Source organism: Oncorhynchus clarkii, chromosome 2 (genome assembly GCF_045791955.1).
Source record: "Oncorhynchus clarkii lewisi isolate Uvic-CL-2024 chromosome 2, UVic_Ocla_1.0, whole genome shotgun sequence".
Taxonomy (NCBI): domain Eukaryota; kingdom Metazoa; phylum Chordata; class Actinopteri; order Salmoniformes; family Salmonidae; genus Oncorhynchus; species Oncorhynchus clarkii.
The window spans coordinates 58,742,539-58,767,152 of NC_092148.1; the positions used below are offsets into that span (position 1 = coordinate 58,742,539).

The following is a 24,614-nucleotide window of genomic DNA, read 5'->3' on the forward strand; positions in this document are numbered from 1 at the left end:
GGAAAGAAATGTACATCACCACATTAGCCTACATTTCTGTCTATGAAAAGCTTTGTATTTGTACATAAGTAACCTTGTAGACTTGTATAGGAAAGGGAATGTGGACCAGTTCCCCTCAACCTGCTCGACAGGTCTGTAAGTGTTAAGGGTTGCACCATGACCCAGAACTCTTCTCTTGCCAAAAGTGGTTGTCACTCTAGAACCCATCTACAGAGTTGCTGCATGCAGTAATGTTCCATACTCTTACCCAGGATAGACTTGAATTATTGCTAAGTTTCAGCAGTTGCTACAGTCTGCTGATGGCCTCTTGCTTTTTTTTATTATTTAGGAATCAATTACGCTGTATCAACGCTGATATAAAATGTTTTTGTTGGGTGGGTAGTGGGTCGAGATTATTGTGTATTGGTTACTTTTCCACAACCTCATATCACTGTAGTAGCAGTGTATGTATATACACTAAAATCAGACACCTCTTTACCCTTTGTGCTTTAGTATTTTTAAGCTTTTTATGTATAAGTATCAACTCCACAACTATTAGTGTGTTTTTTTTTGTGTGTTTTTTTTTAAACATGAGGGTTTATTGTGCTATTGTGAAATATTACATATGCTTGTGAGTGTATTTGGAAGTATATGTTTGTATCAAAACACCATTGTACTGCACCAGAATCCCAAAGGTGTGGAGATTAACCAGCTGAAGTTTCATCTCACTGCTATATAGAAATTGTATAGAAATCTATATTTCACACTAATATACAGTTGATATTCCTACCGAGATCAGTGTAGACTCTGCTGAAAACGTGTAAAAACCTGATCAAGCACCCTCTTACGACGTGTGTGTGTGTATATAGTACAGTATGTATGTTTACCAGCTCCACTGTCTGTTTCTAAAACGGCATTAGCTGTTTTGTATGTTACTATTTTTTATCATATGGGGACTGAAATGTTTTTTCTTCTTCATTAAAGTCATAGTTATGATAGATTGTATGTCAAGTTTCCAAGGAGAACATTGTCTGTAAGCCCTACAAGGATTCTGACCCCTTCGTGCTCCTTTTGACATTTTAGGATGAATGATTGTTGAATCATGTCTGTGAAAATGGAATCCTGGCTGTGAAGTGGATTGTATAATACATACATTTGGGGTAGAATTTGGGCAGGTCTGTAGTTTTAGTTAACCCAATTTATGTCAGAGAAACTTATCTGCAGTATATTTGTGCAGGTCATGCTAACTTCTGGTTTGTATAGCCTTTAAAAAATATAAATAAAAGCTAGCATCCTTACCAAAATGGGCTGCTACAGCTTAATTGCAAAAATTATGGATTTACCCTCTCGTCTAAGTAGTAGACTTTTAAGTCAAATTCAGAATGGCTCAAATTGACCTCGATTTGGGTTTTTGATGTGTGCAGGTGTTTTTTAAAACATTTTTTGCAAGTGAAGCATTTCAAGTGGTCATGTTTTGTCCCATTTGGTGGTGGATTTGTGGTTTGAGTGCAGTATTGACAGTGTTTTATGATGGGAGAAGGTAATGATCATTTTGAGGAAGGTTCTTTTTATAATCAGATTCAGTTAAGACTGTTTGGCCTTAATCTGGGGTCAGGGTTAATTAGAAACCCATTCTACTCCAGATCTGACTGCCTCCATGTTGTTGATCTGTTCCTTGTACTCTGTTTTGTTTTCCTCCATTGGCATCTGATGTAGGCTAACATTTGGTGTCATTTGTCTTTTGTCTGTATTTTCTTAAATGTGTTCATGTCTTTCATCCGGCATTAAGACAACATAAAAGAGCAGTTAGGAATTTATTATTTTTGTAAAAGTACTGTATACGTTTTTGTCTTTCTCTTCAGTTTATTAATACCAAATTTATATAAACATTGTTTAAAATCTATATAAATATCTATATTCTTGGAAGGAGTTAACAGGGCCTTTTGGGATGTAGGGGGGGTGTTTGTTTGATTGATGGGTCATTAGGAATGTGATTGACATGAATTTTGATCTAGTGTAGTGCAGAACAGTTAGCCCCTGCCTGTTGACCCTGTTTTCTCTGTTCTGTGCATGCTTGCTGTGTTAGTTCCTGTAATCTGTCCCAGGTATTAGTGCTTCAGATAGTACTTATTCCTCTTATCGCTTTTTTTCAAATTGTAGTATGTGAATGATGTTAAAAAAAAAATAATTACGTGACAACGTACAGTATGTGTACATTCATGCTAAGATATCTGTATGTAGCATTCAATACACACAGCACTAACAAATAAACTTTTTTCATTTATAAAGGGGGTGTGTCATGCGTGTTTAATTGCAGAGGGAACTGACCGGTATTATTTTTGAAGTATGTAGATTAGGTACATTCAATAAAATCACAAAATGTTCTCATTTGTAATAGGGTCTATAATGCTTGTTCAAATGCAGGTTATGACCTGTCCTTTATGCTACACGGTAGAAAGATGGCATTTACCATTTCATAATGTAGTACAGAAATATAACACATTTTCTGGTTAATAGTGACTTGATGCATGATTGTTCAACCATTTTATAAACATGTTCCATATACTGCAAGTTAAACAAAAAAACAGCTATATTTATATGCAGTTTTATCTCAGTTTACAAAAGAGTGATGGATTTATGACTGGTTTTGGGCTGCTTTGGATTATTGAATAAAGTATTAGGAAGCACGTGAGGGTTCACCGGGCATAAACTGGTCCCGCTCTTCAATCATCAATCAAATGTATTTATAAAACCCTTCTTACATCAGCTGATGTCACAAAGTGCTGTACAGAAACCCAGCCTAAAACCCCAAACAGCAAGCAATGCAGGTGTAGAAACACGGTGGCTGGGGAAAAACTCCCTTGAAAGGCCAGAACCTAGGAAGAAACCTAGAGGATCCAGGCTATGAGGGGTGGCCAGTCCTCTTCTGGCTGTGCCGGGTGGAGATTATAACAGAACATGGCCAAGATGTTCAAATGTTCATAGATGACCAGCAGGGTCAAATAATAATAATCACAGTGGTTGTAGAGGGTGCAACAGGAGTAAATGTCAGTTGGCTTTTCATAGCCGATCATTCAGAGTATCTCTACCGCTCTTGCTGTCTCTAGAGAGTTAAAAACAGCAGGTCTGGGACAGGTAGCACGTCCAGTGATTAGGTCAGGGTTCCATAGCCACAGGCAAAACAGTTGAAACTGGCGCAGCAGCACGACCAGGTGGACTGGGAACAGCAAGGAGTCATCAGGCCAGGTAGTCCTGAGGCATGGTCCTAGGGCTCAGTTCCTCCGAGAGAGAGAGAAAGAGAGAGAATTAGAGAGAGCATACTTAAATTAACACAGGACACCGGATAAGACAGGAGAAATACTCCAGATATAACAGACTGACCCTAGCCCACGACACATAAACTATTGCAGCATAAATACTGGAGGCTGAGACAGGAGGGGTCGGGAGACACTGTGGCCCCGTCTGACAATACCCCCGGTCTCGCAGCTGACTTCACATTGCACAACACAAATTCATAAGCAGTACAGAAGCCATCGTAATACAGCTGGCTGGCTACGAGAGGCCTTAGCTGTGATGTATTGCAGCACATAGGGTACGTGGAAGTCTTTCAGCTGGCCTCACAGTTTCCTGTTTAGGGTTCTGTCTGCACAAATGGTAAAGGTCAGAGATTTGGATATAATGACGAGATACTCATGTCTCCACCCTAACACGCTGACTACACCATCCTCGTTGCGTGCACTAGTGTTGCAAAAATAAATTGACATGTTATTCAATCATTTTTATCCAAACTGCTCGTGGGCGTCAACGAGCATCTGCATGGCCAGGCGCTAAAATAGAACTAGATCTCCTTATTAGTTTTTAGGAGCATATACCCACGTGTGTGGGATTGAAAGATAAACTGAGGTCCACACTCCCGTCCAGTTGGTGGTGGTAATGCATCTTAAAGTTGGTTGCCAACTGCCATAAAAAGTCCACAGAAGAAGACTGAAGGAGGTGCGATTACTGGAAACGAACTAGGTTTCCCCTTTTATCTGTATATTAATTGTCGGAGAAGAGAACACGATTTTGTGTCTCAAAATGGGTAAAATTCTAGATATATCCACATAAAAGGACCTTGTACATTTCAGGTAAAATAACAAGCCAATGTGTATATCCCAGGAAAAATTAGCTAGCAACCGCAAGCTAGTTAAATGTCTTTGAATGTTTCATGTGTTTTGACCTGTCCCCAAATTAATATAGTTGGTTCAGTGTTCGTTTTGATGTTTCAACCTGCGTGTCCTGATTGCGTCTGGTGTGGATGGACGCATGCACGTGCCCGGTCTAGTCAGCATGTAACAACTGGATTGGTTGTTACACAGCGGAATGGTGGGCTGTTAAACTCCTGCCTATTCCTCTCTTTGGATTGGTGGATACATCTCATTAATATTTTTTGAATATTCGATGAGGGGTGTTGACGTCAATGGAGATATATGCTATGCTACGAGCCCGATGTCATGTCATGAATATGCATAGGTATCTCGAGACAACAACAATATAGTGTTTTTTCTCAAAGTTGTCGGGATATCACGTGTCCTACTTATGTCAGTACACTCGTAACAACTTAAGCATTACGAAACTTCTTTTCAAATACACCTCACGTAGCAGGTAAACCATTACATTTTTTGTTGACCAAATTCGACCCTCACATTGACCTCCATACGAAAACAGATTTCTGGCGGAGTTATTTCTCTCGTGTGCCCTCTTCCTCTCTGTAAAGGTGCCTTGTGTCTCCGCCCATTCTTTCCCATCAACCAATCAAAGTCAAATTGCAGACGAGCCACTTGTGCTTTCTGCCTTTTCTCGCTCCTGCCCAAGGAATACAGGTATAGGTAGCTGTGTCCCGGACTGGTCTCGGGAGTAGTGGGTGTGTCAAAAGGAGGAGATGTGTCAATGCGCTCTGCCAATGGGACGCTATTGATTGAACGGCTTTGTCTAGAAAGAGTTCACATTGGTCAATTCTAGACCATTCTCTATCTGATGTTGAGGAAACTACTGACATGCTGCATTGTTTTGTAGCTAATATATTTCCTTTGCTTTTGCCTATTTTAAAGTCCCTCACTGTCCATAAAAACTGCATCACCAGATTAGCATAAACAGTGGGTAACACTTACAATAGCTTTTTCCATGTGATAACCAACGTATCAGTAGTTATAGCACACGCAGTGGCGACCCGTCAATCAGGGTTTTGAGCCCCACATTTTTAGCAATTTTTCATTTAAAAAAAAATATATATATATATATATTTTTAGGCTTAACTGTTTTGCATGTTATTTTAGAATTAATATGTGCAAACAATGTAAAAAAAAAAGTGAATGACTTAATAAAGCCGCATACAAACATGGTCTCTTGTTTGCATTCTTGAGTAATGCAGGTGTTTGAGCCTAGCTCAGTGATTTCTGTGGTGGTGGGGCAGCCAGCGGAAAATACGGAGGGTAGGTGTTGGTAATGTTCTCTAGTTGCGCCATGATTAGCTCAGTGTTCTGTCACTCGTGGGGACAGTATGTCACTGCCATGTTTAAAGGTAGACCTCGAAAATTCAATCCCCTTGGGTGCTGCCATAGAGTTACATTACAAGTGCCCAAGCAAGGTCATTGGCCATTGATACAATTACGTCAAATCACATTATATCATTATCTACAGTAGCTTTGATTGGACTGAGCATGTCAACATCATACTTTCAAAATCTTAGCTAGCAGTCATCATCATGAATCAAGTCGAGAATCTACTGGCAAATCCTTTTTAATCCTTGTCATATGAAGAGAAATAATGAAGAGAAATTACAGATAAATCATATCGGAGCCTTTTTATTTCTCTATTTGGTTAGGTCAGGGTGTGATTTGGGTGGGGATTCTAGTTTTCTATTTCTTTGTTGGCCGGGTATGGTTCCCAATCAGAGGCAGCTGTCTATCGTTATCTCTGATTGGGAATCATACTTAGGCAGCCTGTTTTCCACCCTAGTTTGTGGGATGTTGTTTTTGCACAGTAGCTGTATAGCCCTGCAGAACTTTTTTTTCTCTTCATTCTAATAAAGTACGATGAACACTTTCCGCGCTGCGCTTTGGTCTCATTCCGACAATGGACGTAACAGTGCCTTGCAAAAGTATTCATCCCCCTTGCCGTTTTTCCTATTTTGTTGCATTACAACCTGTAATTTAAATTGATTTTTATTTAAATGTTATGTAGACATACACAAAATAGTCCAAATTGGTAAAGTGAAATTTAAAAAATTACTTGTTGAAATGTATTTTTAAAAACTGAAAAGTGGTGCATGCATATGTATTCATCCCCTTTGCTTTGGAGCCTCTAAATAAGATCTGGTGCAACCAACTACCTTCAGAAGTCACATAACTAGTTAAATAAAGTCCACCTGTGTGCAATCTCAGTGTCACATGATCTGTCACATGATCTCAGTATATATACACCTGTTCTGAAAGGCCCCAGAGTCTGCAACACCACTAAGCAAGGGGCACCACCAAGCAAGGGTCACCATGAAGACCAAGGAGCTCTCCAAACAGGTCAGGAACAAAGTTGTGGAGAAGTACAGATCAGGGTTGGGTTCTTAAAAAATATCAGAAGCTTTGATCATCCCACGGAGCACCATTAAATCCATTATTAAAAAATGGAAAGAATATGGCACCACAACAAACCTGCTATGAGAGGGCCACCCACCAAAACTTACGGACCAGGCAAGGAGGGAATTCATCAGAGAGGCCACAAAGAGACCAAAGATAACCCTGAAGGAGCTGCAAAGCTCCACAGCGGAGATTGGAGTATCTGTCCATAGGACAACTTTAAGCCGTACACTCCACAGAGCTGAGCTTTACGGAAGAGTAGCCACAAAAAAGCCATTGCTTAAAGAAAAAAATAAGCAAACACGTTTGGTGTTCGCCAAAAGGCATGTGGGAGACTCCCCAAACATATGGAAGAAGGTACTCTGGTCAGATGAGACTAAAATTAAGCTTTTTGGCCATCAAGGAAAACGCTAAGTCTGGAATAAACCCAACACCTCTCATCACCCCGAGAACACCATCCCCACAGTGAAGCATGGTGGTGGTGGCATCATGCTGTGGGGATGTTTGTCATTGGCAGGGACTGGGAACCTGGTCAGGATTTAAGGAATGATAGATGACGCTAAATACAGGGAAATTCTTAAGAGAATCCATTTTCAATCTTCCAAAGATTTGAGACTGGAACGGATGTTCACCTTCCAGCAGGACAATGACCCTAAGCATACTGCTAAAGCAACACTTGAGTGGTTTAAGGGGAAATTTTTAAATGTCTTGGAATGGTCTAGTCAAAGCCCAGATTTCAATCCAATTGAGAATCTGTGGTATGACTTAAAGATTGTTGTACACCAGTGAAACCCATCCAATCCAGCAGTTTTGTCTTGAAGAATGGGCAAAAGTCCCAGTGGTTAGATGTGCCAAGCTTATAGAGACATACCGCAAGAAACTTGCAGCTGTAACAAAGTATTGACTTAGGGGAGGGGGTGAATAGTTATGCACGCTCAAGTTTTCTGTTTTTTTTGTTGTTGTCTTATATCTTGTTTGTTTCACAATAAAAATGATTTAGCATCTTTAAAGTGGTAGGCATGTTGTGTAAATCAAATGATACAAACCCCCAATAAATCAATTTTAATTCCAGGTTGTAAGGCAACAAAAATGGGAAAAATGCCTAAGGGGGTGAATACTTTCACAAGCCACTGTAACCCATCTGAACAGTAGGCTAACGTTCCCTTGATGTGCCATAGGCCTATTACCTGGATTTCTGCATAAATTGGATATTATCCTACACAACCAAAACAGTAGACAAACACAGGCTGCTTAAATTAATAACACACAAACAATTATACATTTTAATGTCTTTATTTAACACACCATGTCAACATTCACAGTGCAGGGTGGGAAAGTATGTGAACCCTTGGATTTTATAACTGGTTGACCCTCCTTTGGAGGCAATAACCAAACATTTTCTGTAGTTGCCGATCAGACCTGAACAACAGTCAGGAGGTCCGAACTCTGACTGGGCCTCTCCAGAAGTCATATTTCCTTCTCTTGAAGCCATTTTGTTGTTGATTTACTTCTGTGTTTTGGGTCATTGCCCTGTTGCATCACCCAGCCTCTTTTGAGCTTCAATTGGGCTCCTGATCGCCTTACATTCTCCTGCAAAATGTCTTGATAAACTTGGGAATTCATTTTTCTGTCGAAGATAGCAAGCTGTACAGGCCCTGAGGCAGCAAAGCAGACCCAAATCATGATGCTCCCTCCACTATACTTTACAGTTGGATGCGGTTTTGATGTTGGTGTGCTGTGCCTTTTTTCTCCACACATAGTGTTGTGTGTTCCTTCCAAACAACTGAAATTTAGATTAATCTGTCCACAGAATATTTTGCCAGTAGCACTGTAGCACTGTAGAACATCCACTGGCTTCTCTTGGCATGCATGCCACTGGGTCTACTTTAACCACTTCACCAAATCTTTGCCAAACATGACTTTTCTGGCCCTCCCTTCATTTGCAACTCTTCATTTAGCAGATTTTCTCTTATTGAATTAAACTCCAACATTTTCCTTTTTCCCTCTGTGGATCAACGTTAACTTTTTCTGCCTGTCCCCAAAAGCATTTGGCAATTTGCATGTAGGCTATTTGTTAGGCCCTAAAGTTGAGGTTAGGCCCTAAAGTTCAGGTTTATGCACTAATGCCAAAATAATGAATGAAAAAAATTACATGAAGCCGATAGATATAAATTGCACAATAATTATACAGCCTCTGTGTCTGTGGATACTTTCCCCTTAATGTATTTTTCATGTCAGCCAGGCCCATCTTTTCAAAGAAACACCATTTATTTCAACCTCTAGTTGAGTAAAATAAGTCGTTTTGTTTAGATCACAAGAAAATCTTAACAAATTAGCAAAAAAATCAATGTTCATCATAAAATGGGGACAATTCGTTTCCCTGGCTGTTATATGGTTTATAATTAGAAATACTAAAACAGTAAATGAATAGATGACATTCACTGCTATAAACCTGTCTCCAATATGATCACATAGTTTACACAGGCCCACGGCGGACCTTTGACAAATACACCCCCGTGTGAAAAGTCGTCCCATGGTGTTTTTTTAACGAGCTCAATGTATTCCAAACACTGGTGGTAACCAGAGTATCCCGATAATTTAGGTAGTAAACGATGCCCACCTCTGATATGTTTTATTGCGAACTGTCTGGGACTCTATGTTTTTTTCTTGTATACTACTCAAAGATATTTGACTAATTAAGTCAAATTCGAAATTAACTGCAATACACTGGGGTCAAATATATTAGCATAACTAAGCTACACAGAACCCCGGTGGACGCATAATAAAATGAGAGGCTATTCTCCATGTAAAACCTGTCCCAGTCACTGAAGTACACTAAGGTCCCAGTGCAATATTCCTAGCACTGCCCATTGTGGCGTGGCATACATAGAGCTCTAAGAAATATATGTATTGGACTGTCATACATATACAGCTAGACAATGTGTTTGATAGGTCTAAATACAAGGACAAAATTGTTACCACTTAAAATCTTAATAATCATTATGATCATGTTCCTGCACAAACACAGTCACTTTTTTATAGTATTTTTCTTTAAAAACAAGGCAATATTTCTAGCAACTAAATTACATTTCCCATTATTTATGAATAAGTATATCTTTCTAGTCTCTAGACAAATGTTAATGCTTTGATATCATGAAATTGTCAATGATCAATGATGGGAGTAATTATTTGCAATGCATTGACACACTAGACGGCACTGCAGCCTTTTCTAAACCTGGAGCCACGTGGCCGTTCCACAAATTTATCCAGAGATATTAAAGAAAAGAGGAGATAGAAATCCCATTGCGAAAAGAATGGAGGAACGTATAACGCCCCACCCAGCAGACTGTTGTCAAATCGGATTCACGTTGTCATGCTGCGTCACGCCGTTGCTAAAATAATTCAGATTGTCGGTTTCGCTCTCGGAGCGCACACCGGACGCTCTGGCCAAGGAGTAGGCTTGATTTTAGCATTCTGACCTCACAACGGCAGTCAAGCACCCAAGATAACTGGCTAAAGTTACCCCCTAGCTCGATTGTCCATTGTTTGTAATCTATGTATGCTTGTGTTCCCTCATGTGCTTTATGTATTGATTTGTTGTTAATAAAAATATAAAAAAATATATAAAATAAATAAATAACTGGCTACAGTTAGCAACTTCCAAACACAAATGAGAGAACACCTCACTGACCATTTTGTTAGGATGTTTTCATGTTATCTATGGAGTTGGTGACTGTTAAAGTGCTGTTGGCAACAATTTAATTACTTGTTGCCATTTAATGACACTGGTCATATTCAACTGGTGTTGTGCATTCGTAAATTAATCAGTTATTCTGCGCTCTGGCACACCCAGACGAGTGCTCATTGAAATCGTAGTAGATAACCAGAGTGAATTTACGAACGCACCCCGATTCGGAATTAGGAAAATCGAACATCTTCTACTTACTTATTCGTTTAACGAGGCACGAGTATAACTACCAAGCGTTCGCATGTCCGAGTAATATAGTTTTTTAGTGCCGACTAGCATGTGGACGCGGCATAAATTGAGAAACCTGCCTATTTCCCTCGAAAGCATGTAATGTCACGATTCCACAGCCACACGATATTACAGAGAACAAATTAATTATCTCACATCTCGAAAAATATTTGTAATGTTTTATTTGAACCTTTATCTAACTAGGCAAGTCAGTGAATACAAAAAAATCGTATTTACAATGACGCAGAGGCCTCCTATATAAATATAAGACAAAACACACATCACGACGAGAGACAACATCACATAAAGAGAGACCTAAGACAACAACATTTTACACTTATTGTTTACTAGCGCCCAATTGACTCCGATTCACTCGTTGAAGGTGAACTCTCCTTGTTCCAGAATAACCCATAATACACCGGGTGATTGGCGACGTACACAATGGCCGTTAATAAGATTCCAATGGAGTTTCCCATCTCTTCAAAATTATATTTGGTTTATCCAGATTATATTCGTTTCCGGGTACACTTTCTATCGCAATCCGGTTTCTTGCGGTTCGGAATAAGGGGCGGAGGCGGGGGCGGGGGGTCTATAAAGAAAGCCCCAAAACCCGAACTCCAACAGGTTTTTCAAGCGAATTTTTAGGTGGTCTTCACTCCGACTGCATATGCCACGGGCCCACGTGGGTGCATTGCACCGCGCTCAACGGTGGCGCGATTCTGACTGAGTTAGCATGCTAGCTAACAAAATGTATTTATACTCCACCCATCTCCAACCGGCTGTAGCGACTAGTCAATACCCCATAGTTAGGGGTGAGCTGTAAAACCCAACTTCTCTATTGGACTTTTCCGTTCAATTCCTCCCTATCCACCCGCTGGAAGATTGTTGCATTGGGAGGGCCATAACAAGAAGAGTGTACTCTGGTAGGAACCTAGTTTTGGATTCGGGATTTAAGGCCCACAAGGGGGTTGGGGGTTTAAACCACAATCATTTGATCCCTAAACCCGCCATGCCTGGCATCTCGGTCAGTGTTTTGGTTACTTTTAATAAAAATGTTTGCCTTTTATTTTATGTAAATCGTGGCAGTTCTTGAATTTGGCTTTCTACCTCAGCATTCCATTTTCATTCTCCTCCCAGACGTCTTAACACTAGCAGTATCTGACGGCCCTCGTCTCCCCTTATCCATCATCAACCTCGGTGCGCAGCGCACTGTGGTCATCTCTCGCGGGGGAAAATATAAGATAATAGGAACCACTTTACTCGGACAAAGTGAGGCTCCGACAAGAGAACGGTGATCTGTGTTCCCTTTCCAAGTAGAAAACGAGCTCTGTGGCAATCGAATCCTCAAAACAGACCGGGCTCCGGTGCTCGCCATGCCCGGCCCGGCGGCCGGCAGTAAATCTCGGGTGTATGCCGATGTCAACACGTTGAAGAGCAGGGAATATTGGGACTACGAAACCCACGTGCCTAACTGGAGGTAAAGTGTTTTATTTTTTTGCCGGGCTGGACTTTCTAAACGTTATAATGCATTATTTAGTATTTTATTGCCAAATGCTTTATCAAGTATATGATCTCCATATATGTTTTTGTTTTATGTCCTTCATAGTTTATTGCTGCAGGCTATTCATATTTGCTATCCACTCAACACGATGTACAGGTAGCTACCACAACAGAATATTCTACTACTACCATGGATTATCATTATGGTCGAATCTGTGGCCATATATTGTCCCATTGCATTGGTTCTGTGTGGGCGGGTGCAATATCAGACTAAATAGCTAGCTATAATAATGAATACATAATACGAGCGTACTTTGAAGACTATATTTGGAAAATAATGTATTTTGGAGATTTAGCTTGGTTTAGCAAGGTTTTGTTGGGAACGTTCATGGCTTGAGTAAGTGAGTCTGCGCCAAGCACATTCAGATTGATGATTTTCCCATCCCACGCCAATCTGTGAGATCGAGGAGGCCTTGCTGACGCCGAGGCAGCACCAAATGATGCTTGTGAATCGTACAACAGTAGATACATAGTTTCCCACATTTCATAAACTTTACATAGCCAGATCACATTATCATTCCTTTAAGTGGCATATATAGATTTTTCTTTCAGATCTAGCTAATTTGGTTACATTTACACAAGCTGTTAATGAGACACAACCTTTTAATTACTTAATTAAATGTCTGTACAGTTGCAGCACTTTATTGAAGATTGACTAGACCTTGAATTTAATCTGTTTCCATTAGACAACTAGCTTAATATATTCAGTTCGATGCACAAAATAGGGTTGTCCCAGCACCACTGGTCTTATTCATTAGTATAATCAAGGGCCCTCAAACAGATGGATACTCGGAATGTCCCCTCTCTGTGGTTGAAATGTCACTCTCGCTTTCATTGACTGGGAAAATGAGTCTTGTTTCTAAAAGATTCAACCTCTTTCCATCGAGGCCTATTCTATACCTTGAGTGTTGTGATGGGAAGGAAGGATGTGGAATAAAATGTTGACTAATCTGTTTTCTCATTTACATTTAAAAAAATGTATTGTTATTTAACCATTATTTAACTAGGAAAGTCAGTTAAGAACACATTTTTATTTACAATGATGGCCTACCAGAAGGTAAAGGCCTCCTGCGTGGACGGGGGCTGGGATTAAAAAATAAATAAAAATATATCACGGCAAGATAGACACCACAACACTACATAAAGAGAGACCTAAGATAACAACAACAGCATGGCAGCAACACATGACAACAACAGTTGTTGTAGACCTTACAGTGAAATGCTTACTTACAAGCCCTTAACCAACAATGCAGTTTTAAGAAAAATAAGTGTTTAGTGAAAAATAAGAATAAAAGTAACAAATAATTAGAGCAGCAGTAAAGTAACAGTAGTGAGGCTATATACAGGGAGTACCGGCACAGAGTGAGTCAATGTGCGGGGGCAACGGTTAGCCGAGGTAATTGAGGTAATATGTACATGTAGGTAGACTTAAAGTGACTATGCATAGATAATAACAGAGAGTAGCAGCAGTGTAAAAGAGGGAGGGGGCAATGCAAATCGCCTGGGTAGCCATTTGATTAGCTGTTCAGTAGTCTTATGGCTTGGGGGTAGAAGCTGTTGAGAAGTATTTTGGACCTAGAGTGTCCATGATTGAGTCTTTTGAATGAAGAGATGGAGATAAACCCTCAAACTGGACTGTTTTTGCAGTTCGTTCCAGTTGCTAGCTGCAGCGAACTGAAAAGAGGAGCGACCCAGGGATCTGTGTGCATTGGGGACCTTTAACAGAATGTGACTGGCAGAATGGGTGTTGTATGTGGAGGATGAGGGCTGCAGTAAGTATCTCAGATAGGGGGGAGTGAGGCTTATGAGAGTTTTAGAAATAAGCATCAACCAGTGGGTCTTGCGATGGGTATGCAGAGATGACCAGTTTACAGAGGAGTATAGACTGCAGTAATGTGTTCTATAAGGAGCATTGGTGGCAAATCTGATTGCCGAATGGTAAATAACATCTAGCCACTCGAGAGCACCCTTACCTGCCGATCTATGAATGAAGTCTCCATAATCTAGCATGGGTAGGATGGTCATCTGAATGAGGGTTAGTTTGGCAGCTGGGGTGAAAGAGGAGCGATTACGATAGAGGAAACCAAGTCTAGATTTAATCGATTTAATTGATATGTGCTGACTAATCTCTTTTCCGTCTTCCCTCTAGTAACCAGGAAGACTACCAGTTGGTGCGGAAGCTCGGCAGAGGAAAGTACAGTGAGGTCTTTGAGGCCATCAACAACAATGAGAAGGTGGTTGTCAAGATCCTCAAGGTAAGTTGCTGAAGGCCTGCTTTGCTCTTCTGAATGCTCCAGCAGCGATGAAAGAGTGGTCTGTTTTATTTAAACATGTACAGTGGAGTCCAAAATGATTTGCACCCCTGATAAAGATGATCAAAAAATACTGTATAATACAAATACTGAGCGTTATTGTATGTCCAAAAAATTTGGGAAATTATTTTATACTAATACAATTGCTCATATATATAATATATATATATAATTTAGTTTAACAAGTAATAAAAAAACATCTAAATAAGAGAGAGGTCAAAATGATTGGCAATCCCATAAAACATTTTAGAAAAAGGCTGTGTCATTATCCTCACAAAAAGAGAGTGCTACAGTATTAAAAACTGGTGCCAATAATTTTGAGTCCTATCTTTTTTTTGTTTATTTTTTTTATATATTACTTGTTAAAATGTCTTTCTCTGTATTAGTATAAAAGTATATAATTTCCCTTTTTATTTTAGCATACAATATAGCTTCCCTCTAGTAACCAGGAAGAAAGACTACCACTTGGTGCGGAAGCTTGGCAGAGGGAAGTAAAGTGCGGTGCTTAAACAATAAAAAAGAATACAGTTGGTCAGAGAAAGACAGTTTAACAAGTAATACAAAACAATCTAAATAAAGATAGGGCTCAATTATTAGCACCCCTGTTTTCAATACATGTAGCATTCTCCTCTTGAGAGGATAAAGACCCTAAGCCTTTTTCTAAAATGTTTTATCAGATTGCCAATCATTTTGACTCCTATCTTTAGATGTTTTTTTATTATTACTTGTTTAACAACATCTATTTCTCTGAGCAATTACATTAGTATAAATCATTTAAGATTTTTTTCGAGCATACAATGTAGCTCAGTATTTGTCTAATTTATTTTATACAGTCTTTTTTTTTGCTCATCTTTTTCAAGGTTGCCAATAATTATGGACCCCACTGTACCACATCACATTGTCCAAGTAATATTCCGACAGGATAACAGATCGAAATATGGTGACATGGGAGGAAAAGTGGACCTCTTGCTGATGCTTTCACTATTACCACTGTTGTTAATGAGATCACATCCTGCACAATCAAATGTTTAGGCTACATCCTGGTTTAATTGGATGTCTCTGTTATCATCACCCTAATTAGCCTGTCAAGAAGAAGAAAATCAAGCGTGAAATCAAGATCCTGGAGAATTTGCGAGGTGGAGCCAACATCATCCGATTGGTGGACACAGTGAAAGACCCTGTGGTATGTTACAGCTCTACTTTCTTCTAGCTTCTAGTTCTTAGTCACCTGAGATCAGATTTGTTTACATTGTAAACCAATTTTGTCAGTGTTCCTATACATATAATGGCTGTTGAATTTAAGCTTCGGTGTTGTCAGTATACTTTTTTATGCTTGCAAAGATAGCAAATGTTATCCTCACAAAATGAAGGTTTGGCTAATGAAGGGGAAAGACCACACCTTATCAACATTTTTACAGTTACAGTTGACGTCCTTTCTAATATCAGCACATTATACTTGACTTATTGTGAATGCGTTTTGATGTTCTTTTAGTGATGTTCACTTTAAACTGTTTGAAAGTTCTGCGAACTAGTCATCTTACTCACAGATGAAGTCTTAAGCTAATTAACTGACAGACGATCTGAAAACAGGTAGATGATCTGGTTCTTGCATGGCAGCCTTGATATTAACTGTACGTGGGGATACGGGACTCAGTCTTTTTTACATTTTGTCAGGGTTATTTTGAGAATAATGTTTATGGATGCAAGGAAGATGCCCAACCGATAACATTACCTCCTCAAATAATTGCTTACATGCAATTCTTCATCACCTATTCCCAATGCTGCTGCCTACAATAACATAAATGGGAATTATGATAATGGAAATTACTGAGGCTAACATTGATAGTGGCTTACCTTTAGTTACAAAATGATTGCAATTGCAACTGGGACCAAATTGTGATGTGATTGCTATTATATTATTTTATGTTTTATCTATGTTGATGTGCTTCTGCTGTGTGGTGGGTCTTAAGTCACTTGTTGCTCTACCTTTCCCTCGCAGTATACATTTTATGTCGGGAAGTTTACACACACTTAGGTTGGAGTCATTAAAACTCATTTTTCAACCACTCCACATATTTCTTATTAACAAACTATAGTGTTGGCAAGTCAGTTAGGACATCTACTTTGTGCATGACACAAGTCATTTTTCCAACAATTGTTTACTGACAGATTATTTCACTTGTAATTCTCTGTATCACAATTCAAGTGGGTCAGAAGTTTATATACACTAAGTTGACTGTGCCTTTATTAAACAGCTTTGAAAATTCCAGAAAATGATGTCATGGCATTAGAAGCTTCTGATAGGCTAATTTACATAATTATAGCCAATTGGAGGTGTAGCTGTGGATGTATTTCAAGGCCTACCTTCAAACTCAGTGCCTTTTTGCTTGACATCATGGGAAAATCAACAGAAATCAGCCAAGACCTCAGAAAATATTGTAGACCTCCACAAGTCTGGTTCATCCTTGGGAGCAATTTCCAAACACCTGAAGGTACCACATTCATCTGTACAAACAATAGTACGCAAGTATAAACACCATAGGACCATGCAGCCGTCATACCGCTCAGGAAGGAGGAGTGTTCTGTCTCCTAGAGAGGAGCATACTTTGGTGCGAAAAGTGCAAATCAATCCCAGAACAACAGCAAAGGACCTTGTGAAGATGCTGGAGGAAACAGGTACAAAAGTATCTATATCCACAGTAAAACGAGTCCTATATCGACATAACCTGAAAGGCTGCTCAGCAAGGAAGAGGCCACTGCTCCAAAGCCACCATAAAAATTCCAGACTACGGTTTGCAACTGCACATGGGGACAAAGATCGTACTTTTTGGAGAAATGTCCTCTGGTCTGATGAAACAAAAATATAACTGTTTGGCCATAATGACCATCGTTGTGTTTGGAGGGAAAAGGTGGATGCTTGCAAGCCGAAGAACACCATCCCAACTGTGAAGCACAGGGGTGGCAGCATCATGTTGTGTGGGTGCTTTGTTGCAAGAGGGACTGGTGCACTTCACAAAATAGATGGTTTCATGAGCAAGGAAAATTATATGGATATATTGAAGCAACATCTCAAGACATCAGTCAGGATGTTAAAGCTTGTTCGCAAATGGGTCTTCCAAATGGAAAATGACCCCAAGCATACTCCAAAGTTGTGGCAAAATGGCTTAAGGACAACAAAGTCGAGGTATTGGAGTGGCCTTCACAAAGCCCTGACCTCAATCCTATAGAAAATTAGTGGGCAGAACTGAAAAAGCGTGTGTGAGCAAGGAGGCCTACAAACCTGACTCAGTTACACCAGCTCTGTCAGGAGGAATGGGCCAAAATTCACCCAACTTATTGTGGGAAGCTTGTGGAAGGCTACCCAAAATGTTTGACCCAAGTTAAACAATTGAAAGGCAATGCTAGCAAATACTAGTTGAGTGTATGTTAACTTCTGACCCACTCTGAATGTGATGAAAGAAATAAAAGCTGAAATAAATCACTCTACTTTTATTCTGACATTTCACATTCTTAAAATAAAGTGGTGATACTAACTGACCTAAGACAGGGAATTTTTACTAGGATTGAATGTCAGTAATTGTGAAAAACTAAATTGAAATGTATTTGGCTAAGGTGTATGTAAACTTCCGACTTCAACTCTATATGGCTCATAGCATAATGTCATTTTTTATGTTTGCTTTATCAATTAATGTGATTTGAATATTTCCACCTTTCTCAGATTTTTTCCTCTATTTGTCCTCTCTCTTAAACCTCTCTACAGTCCCGAACGCCTGCGCTTGTCTTTGAATGCATCAATAACACAGATTTTAAGGTAGAATCATCTCTAGGCATGGGGTTTCACTGGTATGGGATGCTTTTTTAATAGCCTATTAGGCTATACCGTTTCAGATACTATGTTGGTAGCAATGACTTATTGCATTGTGCAGAGAATTTTCCACTCAATATGTCTGTCCTGTCTGTCTGTCTGTCTTTTTTTTGGTTGGTTGAAAGTGTTTAGGTAAATTTGTGTTTGTTTCATCATGGATGCATGCATCACATACTTTCTTTCTGCAAATTAAATTTAAAACTTGATTTTCTTCTCTGCCCAGGAGCTCTACCAGAAGTTAACAGATTTTGATATCCGTTTTTACATGTATGAACTACTTAAGGTGAGCCTTACAGTTTGACCCTGTGTGTTTTCACATCCTAGTCCCACCTTCACACCTTCCTAACTGTGGGGTTAGTTTGTGGGGTCTAGCCAATGTGTCTCTGTCTCTGACATGATGTGGGTATATGTGCTCTCAGGCTCTGGACTACTGCCACAGTATGGGGATAATGCACCGTGATGTCAAGCCCCACAATGTGATGATTGACCACCAGATGAGGAAGGTAGGGGGAGCTCTTCACCTTTCTTATGAGATGTTGGGTCCTCAGAAAGCTCTAGGAGTTGGATGTTATTCTCTGTTTGAAAAGTCTACAACGCTTACAGAAATGTGTCAGAGATTTGTCTAAAGTGACTATTTCTCCACCATTATAATGGGTGTTTGAACTCTTTTAGTCTTCATCAAATACAATATTCTTATGGCATCAGATTGCATAAGGACACATACAGGACTGCAAAAAATGAGGCTTTTTCCAGTAGCAATTTTCCTCGCGCGGTTTATATTGTGACGCGGTTTATATTGTGACGCGGCGCGGTTTACATTGTGACGCGGCGCGGTTTACATTGTGACGCGGCGCGGTTTACATTGTGACGCGGCGCGGTTTACATTGTGACGCGGCGCGGTTTACATTGTGACGCGGCGCGGTTTACATTGTGACGCGGCGCGGTTTACATTGTGACGCGCCGCGGTTTACATTGTGACGCGGCGCGGTTTACATTGTGACGCGACGCGGTTTACAATGTGACGCGACGCGGTTTACATTGTGACGCGACGCGGTTTACATTGTGACGCGACGCGGTTTACATTGTGACGCGGCGCGGTTTACATTGTGACGCGGCGCGGTTTACATTGTGACGCGGCGCGGTTTACATTGTGACGCGCCGCGGTTTACATTGTGACGCGGCGCGGTTTACATTGTGACGCGACGCGGTTTACAATGTGACGCGACGCGGTTTACATTGTGACGCGACGCGGTTTACATTGTGACGCGACGCGGTTTACATTGTGACGCGCCGCGGTTTGCATTGTGACGCGCCGCGGTTTGCATTGTGACGCGCCGCGGTTTGCATTGTGACGCGGCGCGGTTTGCATTGTGACGCGCCGCGGTTTGCATTGTGACGCGGCGCGGTTTGCATTGTGACGCGCCGCGGTTTGTATTTGTGCTGCAGCTACGTCTAATAGACTGGGGCCTTGCAGAGTTCTACCATCCTGCACAGGAATACAACGTCAGAGTAGCATCTCGCTACTTTAAGGGACCTGAGTTACTGGTGGATTACCAGGTAAATCCCCAGCACATGCAAGCAAACACACAGACACAATTGGTATTTCTATACATTTGCCATGTTATTGTGTACCGATTTTCATTGTTATTGGTAACTGTATGTGTATTGATGTATGGCAGTAACTGATGCATTCTGTGATTTCCTGTCAGATGTACGACTACAGTTTGGACATGTGGAGTCTTGGCTGCATGCTTGCCAGTATGATCTTTCAGAAAGAGCCCTTCTTCCATGGCCAGGACAATTATGACCAGGTATCCCACTAACCTTAACCACTCAACAGATGTTCCCCTTCTATTGTCACCACCAAACTTTAGTCTCACTACAACCCAACTTATTCAACCCAATGTTACTACTAACTTGTGTAATCTCAACCTCAACAAACACTGACTCAGTGTTTCCCCTATATTTATTTAGCAACGGCGGGCCACTACTGTTAAAGCGTTGCCGCCACTCCAATTTTTTTATTTTATTTCTCATTTTTAGAAAATACTTTTCGGGATGGTAAACCGTTTGTGTAAACTTAAAACCAGATATAACAACTAGACAGGCATTGGGCCCCCATTGATACATTTTCTCTCATCCCCACGACAACGTGTAGAATTGCAGGAAACTAACTTTGACACCGCTCCGTAAAAGAATCCTAGGAGAAAAACTGACTGCTACAATCTATTAGAGTAGATAACACATTCACTATCTGATGATAACATGTACTAACCAAATTAGCTTGTGCATGGAAAAATATTCCCTAAGACAAACCCAAACACTTGTGTGAAATTGTCACTGTTATCATTTCAGCTAGTCCGAATTGCCAAAGTCCTGGGGACAGATGAACTTTTTGGTTACCTGCGCAAATACCACATTGAACTGGACCCACGCTTCAAGGACCTTCTTGGCCAGTGAGTACCAAAAGGGAGTGCTGTTGAGACATGGAAATAAGGGTTACTGGTATTTACCTGGTAATGAGGAAGCATTTGAATTAGTTGTAGGATATCAATTATTTCAACATGCCCCACAAGATTGATTCTATTAGTGATATATTTAAGCAATAAGGCACAAGGAGATGTGGTATATGGCCAATATACCACAGCTAAGGGCTGTTCTTATGCATGACACAATCTTTAATAGCTGCCAGACAGTGGCCCACTAGTTCCAGAAAAGGAAACATAATTTCCCAGGCGACGATAATGTTGTACAGTGCCTTCAGAAAGTGTTCATACCCCTTGACTTATTCCACATTTTGTTGTGTTACAGCCTGAATTCAAAATGAATACAATAAAATAAAAATCTCACCCATCTACACACACTAGGCTACCCTGGGGCGGCAGGGTAGCCTAGTGGTTAGAGCGTTGGACTAGTAACCGGAAGGTTGCGAGTTCAAACCCCCGAGCTGACAAGGTACAAATCTGTCGTTCTGCCCCTGAACAGGCACTGTTCCCAGGCCGTCATTGAAAATAAGAATTTGTTCTTAACTGACTTGCCTGGTTAAATAAAGGTAAAATAAATAAAAAATACCCCATAATGACAAAGTGAAAACATGTTTCTTGAAATGTTTGCAAATGTATTGAAAATGAAATACAGATATCTCTCTTACATAAGTATTTACACCCCTGAGTCAATACTTTGTAGAAGCAGCTTTGGCGGTGATTACAGCTGTGAGACTTTCTGGGTAAGTCTCTTAAGAGCTTTGCACACCTAAATTGTACAATATTTGCCCTTTTCTTAAAAAAAATATTTAAACTCTGTCAAGTTGATTGTTGATCATTGCTAGACAGCCATTTCCAAGTCTTGCCATAGATCTTCAAGCCGATTTAAGGCAAAACTGTAACTAGACCACTCAGGAACATTCAATGTCGTCTTGGTAAGCAATTTCAGTGTAGATTTGGCCTTGTGTTTTAGGTTATTGTCCTGCTGAAAGGTGAATTGGTATCCCAGCGTCTGAACCATGTTTTCCTCTAGGATTTTGCCTGTGCTTAAAGCTGTATTCCGTTTATTTTTATCCTAAAAAAAAAAACCTTGTCCTTGCCGATAACAAGCATACTCGTAACACGATGCAGCCACCACCGTGGTTGAAAATATGAAGAGTGGAATAAGTTGTGTTGTATCTGCCCCAAACATATCACTTTGTATTCAGGACAAAAAGTTAATGTCTTCGGCACATTTTTTGCAGTATTAATTAAGTGCCTTGTTGCAAACAGGATGCATGACAAACAGGATGCATTAAGGATTTTCATTGACCCAATACCGCTACTCACTGTTTGTTTAGGGGCTCCCGAGTGGCGCAGCGGTCTAAGGCACTGCATCTCAGTGCTTGAGGCGTCACTACAGACACCCTGGTTTCATTCCAGGCTGTATCACAACCGGCCGTGATTGGGAGTCCCATAGGGCGGCGCACAATTGGCCCACGTCGTCCAGATTTGGCCATTGTAAATAAGAATTTGTTCTTAACTGACTTGCCTAGTTAAATAGAAAATCAAATGTTAATATTCTTTATTTTTTATTATCTATGCGTAGCCTACCTATATGTACAAATTACCTAGACTAACCTGCACATTGACTCGGTACCGGTTCCCCCTGTATATGCACAGGCTTGTATTATGCACAGGCTTCCTTCTTTTCACTCTTTAGGTTAGTATTGTGGAGTAACTACAATGTTATCCATCCTCAGTTTTCTTATATCAAAACCATTCAAATCTGTAACTGTTTTAAAATCACCATTGGCCTCATGGTGAAATCCCTGTTTTTTTACATTTCAACCAATCGGTGCCCTTTGTGAGGCATTGAAAAACCTCCCTGGTCTTTGTGGTTACATTTGTGCTTGAAATGTATTACTCGATTGAGGGACCTTACAGATAATTTACTGTGTGGGGTACAGAGATGGGGGCAGTCATTCAAAAATCATGTTAACCACTATTATTGAACACGGAATGAGTCCATGCAACTTATTTGTTAAGCACTTTCTTTACTCCTACACTTATTTAGGCCTGCCATAACCAAGGGGTTGAATACTTATTGACTCAGCTTTGATTTCAGCTTTTCATTTTGTATTTCATTTTGTATTCATTTCTAAAATGTTCTACAAACCAAATTCCACTTTGACAATATGGGGTATTGTATGTAGATCAGTAACACGAAATCTCAATTCAATCTATTTTAAATTGGGGCTGTAACACAACAAAATGTGGAAAAAGAAAAGGGATGTGAATACTTTCTGAAGGCACTGTATGTGACTGGAGGTATTAAAGCTGGCTCTCTGTCCCCCCCCAGACAGACGCGGAAACGCTGGGAGCAATTTGTCCAGACCGAGAACCAGCACCTGGTTAGCCCTGAGGCTCTGGACCTGCTGGATAAGCTGCTGCGCTACGACCATCAGCAGAGACTGACGGCCACAGAGGCCATGGAGCACCCCTACTTCTGTGAGTAGCTCAACCTGAACCACGCCTGCTGACTACCTCTGCTGTTAGTGGAGTGTCAGTTATTGTGCATTGATGAAAGGTGACGTGATCTTTAACATGTTGACTCCTCTACACAGATCCTGTGCTGAAGGAACAGTCTCTCTCTAATGCGGATGGCAATATGATGTCCAGTGGATCCACTACGGCTCGATGAAAGCAGGTGAGTGAGAGAATCACAAACACTTGTTCTAAATTGTTCCATTGTTTTAAATTGTTCTAAGGCCGTACAAATTTGATTTACTGTATAACAGATGCCCAATTTCTCCAAAAATAAATCATAATAATTACAGCGATTCATTTGATTCTCATTAATATATTTATTTAAACGATTCCTTATGACAAATCGTATGAGTCACTTCGCCATTGTAGTGGTTGGGATTCGGTTCAATCACGGTGAATTGAATCATGAGAATCAAAAACAAATCAGTTGTACTGTAAATCACATTTGTCGTGCCTAATGCTCTGTGTTAAAGTTTCTATTTAAAACTTTTAAAATAAAATCACTTTAATATTCTATAAAATGAATGCGCATAAACAGTATAATTTCTCTTCCCTCTTTGTCTTTCAGGAGGACATTTTTTACCTCGACTTTTTAGCCCTTTGTGGCAGAAACTTCTTCAAGTGTACAGTGACAATGGATCAGAGCGACACCAGACACACACCTTCTCTTTGTCAGTCTGAGGTTGACTTGCCCCAGTTACATGTCAAGCAGCCAGACCAATGAGATTGGTGTCTCACTGCTGCCCCTGTCCTTCTCTGCCCCCTCCTCTTATCACGAGGTAAACAGAAAATGTTCAAAGACAAGAAAAAAAGGATCCTTCCCTGTCATTACCCCCCCCCCTTTGGCCCCCCTCCCTCGTTTAACTAAGCATGGAGTATGAAAAGGAACGTGAGCCTGCCCCCCCCCCCCCCCCCCCCCCCCCCCCCCCTTGGTCAGTCTGTCTGTTCAGTGCTCAGCCACTAGGCAGGCCTATGCTCAGACTCGACACACTGTAGTACCAAAGTGTTATGGTGGACCTTTTCTCTGCTTTAGGTAGAATCATAATATGAATAAAAATAATACTTTTTTTTATATTAATGTGTTTGTGTCATGAATTGGTCATATTTCGCCATAGCATATTGTTATTCATGCTGTCTTACAGTATATTTGAAAGGGGTAATTCATCAGACAGAACTACAAATACTACCTGTATCTGGTGGTCAAAGAACAGTTGTCATCAATGCCATTAATAGCTGAGGAAGGTGACAAATGTGACAATAGCTGAGGAAGTTGCCACCACAACCGTTAATGGGCTTGGC

At 40.4% G+C, this 24,614-nt stretch overlaps 1 protein-coding gene across 4 annotated transcripts; it reads left to right on the forward strand.

Moving 5' to 3' along the window:
• Positions 1–11,001: 11,001 nt before the first annotated feature.
• On the forward strand, positions 11,002–24,387 carry LOC139370701 (casein kinase II subunit alpha'-like). Of its 4 annotated transcripts, XM_071110360.1 has the most exons (13): positions 11,140–12,043; positions 14,276–14,381; positions 15,299–15,344; positions 15,520–15,621; positions 18,199–18,249; positions 18,527–18,586; positions 18,723–18,806; positions 19,750–19,860; positions 20,013–20,114; positions 20,659–20,759; positions 23,128–23,276; positions 23,393–23,475; positions 23,884–24,387. In XM_071110360.1, exons 2-12 carry the CDS (start codon positions 14,353–14,355, stop codon positions 23,467–23,469), a joined length of 912 nt encoding a protein of 303 aa, XP_070966461.1. In that variant the 5' UTR covers positions 11,140–12,043; positions 14,276–14,352; the 3' UTR covers positions 23,470–23,475; positions 23,884–24,387. The 4 variants fall into 4 exon arrangements, with proteins under 4 accessions (XP_070966442.1, XP_070966452.1, XP_070966461.1 ...); XM_071110341.1 differs by lacking the exon at positions 15,299–15,344 and having other exon boundaries at positions 11,002–12,043; XM_071110351.1 differs by lacking the exons at positions 15,299–15,344; positions 18,199–18,249 and having other exon boundaries at positions 11,110–11,590; positions 11,704–12,043.
• Positions 24,388–24,614: the final 227 nt, after the last annotated feature.

Coding starts and splice junctions, on each gene's coding strand:
- LOC139370701 (XM_071110341.1), top strand. CDS start 11,940: ATGCCCGGCCCGGCGGCCGGCAGTAAATCTCGGGTGTATGCCGATGTC. Junction 20,115..20,658: donor GCCAGGACAATTATGACCAG/GTATCCCACTAA, acceptor TTATCATTTCAG/CTAGTCCGAATTGCCAAAGT. Junction 20,760..23,127: donor TTCAAGGACCTTCTTGGCCA/GTGAGTACCAAA, acceptor GTCCCCCCCCAG/ACAGACGCGGAAACGCTGGG.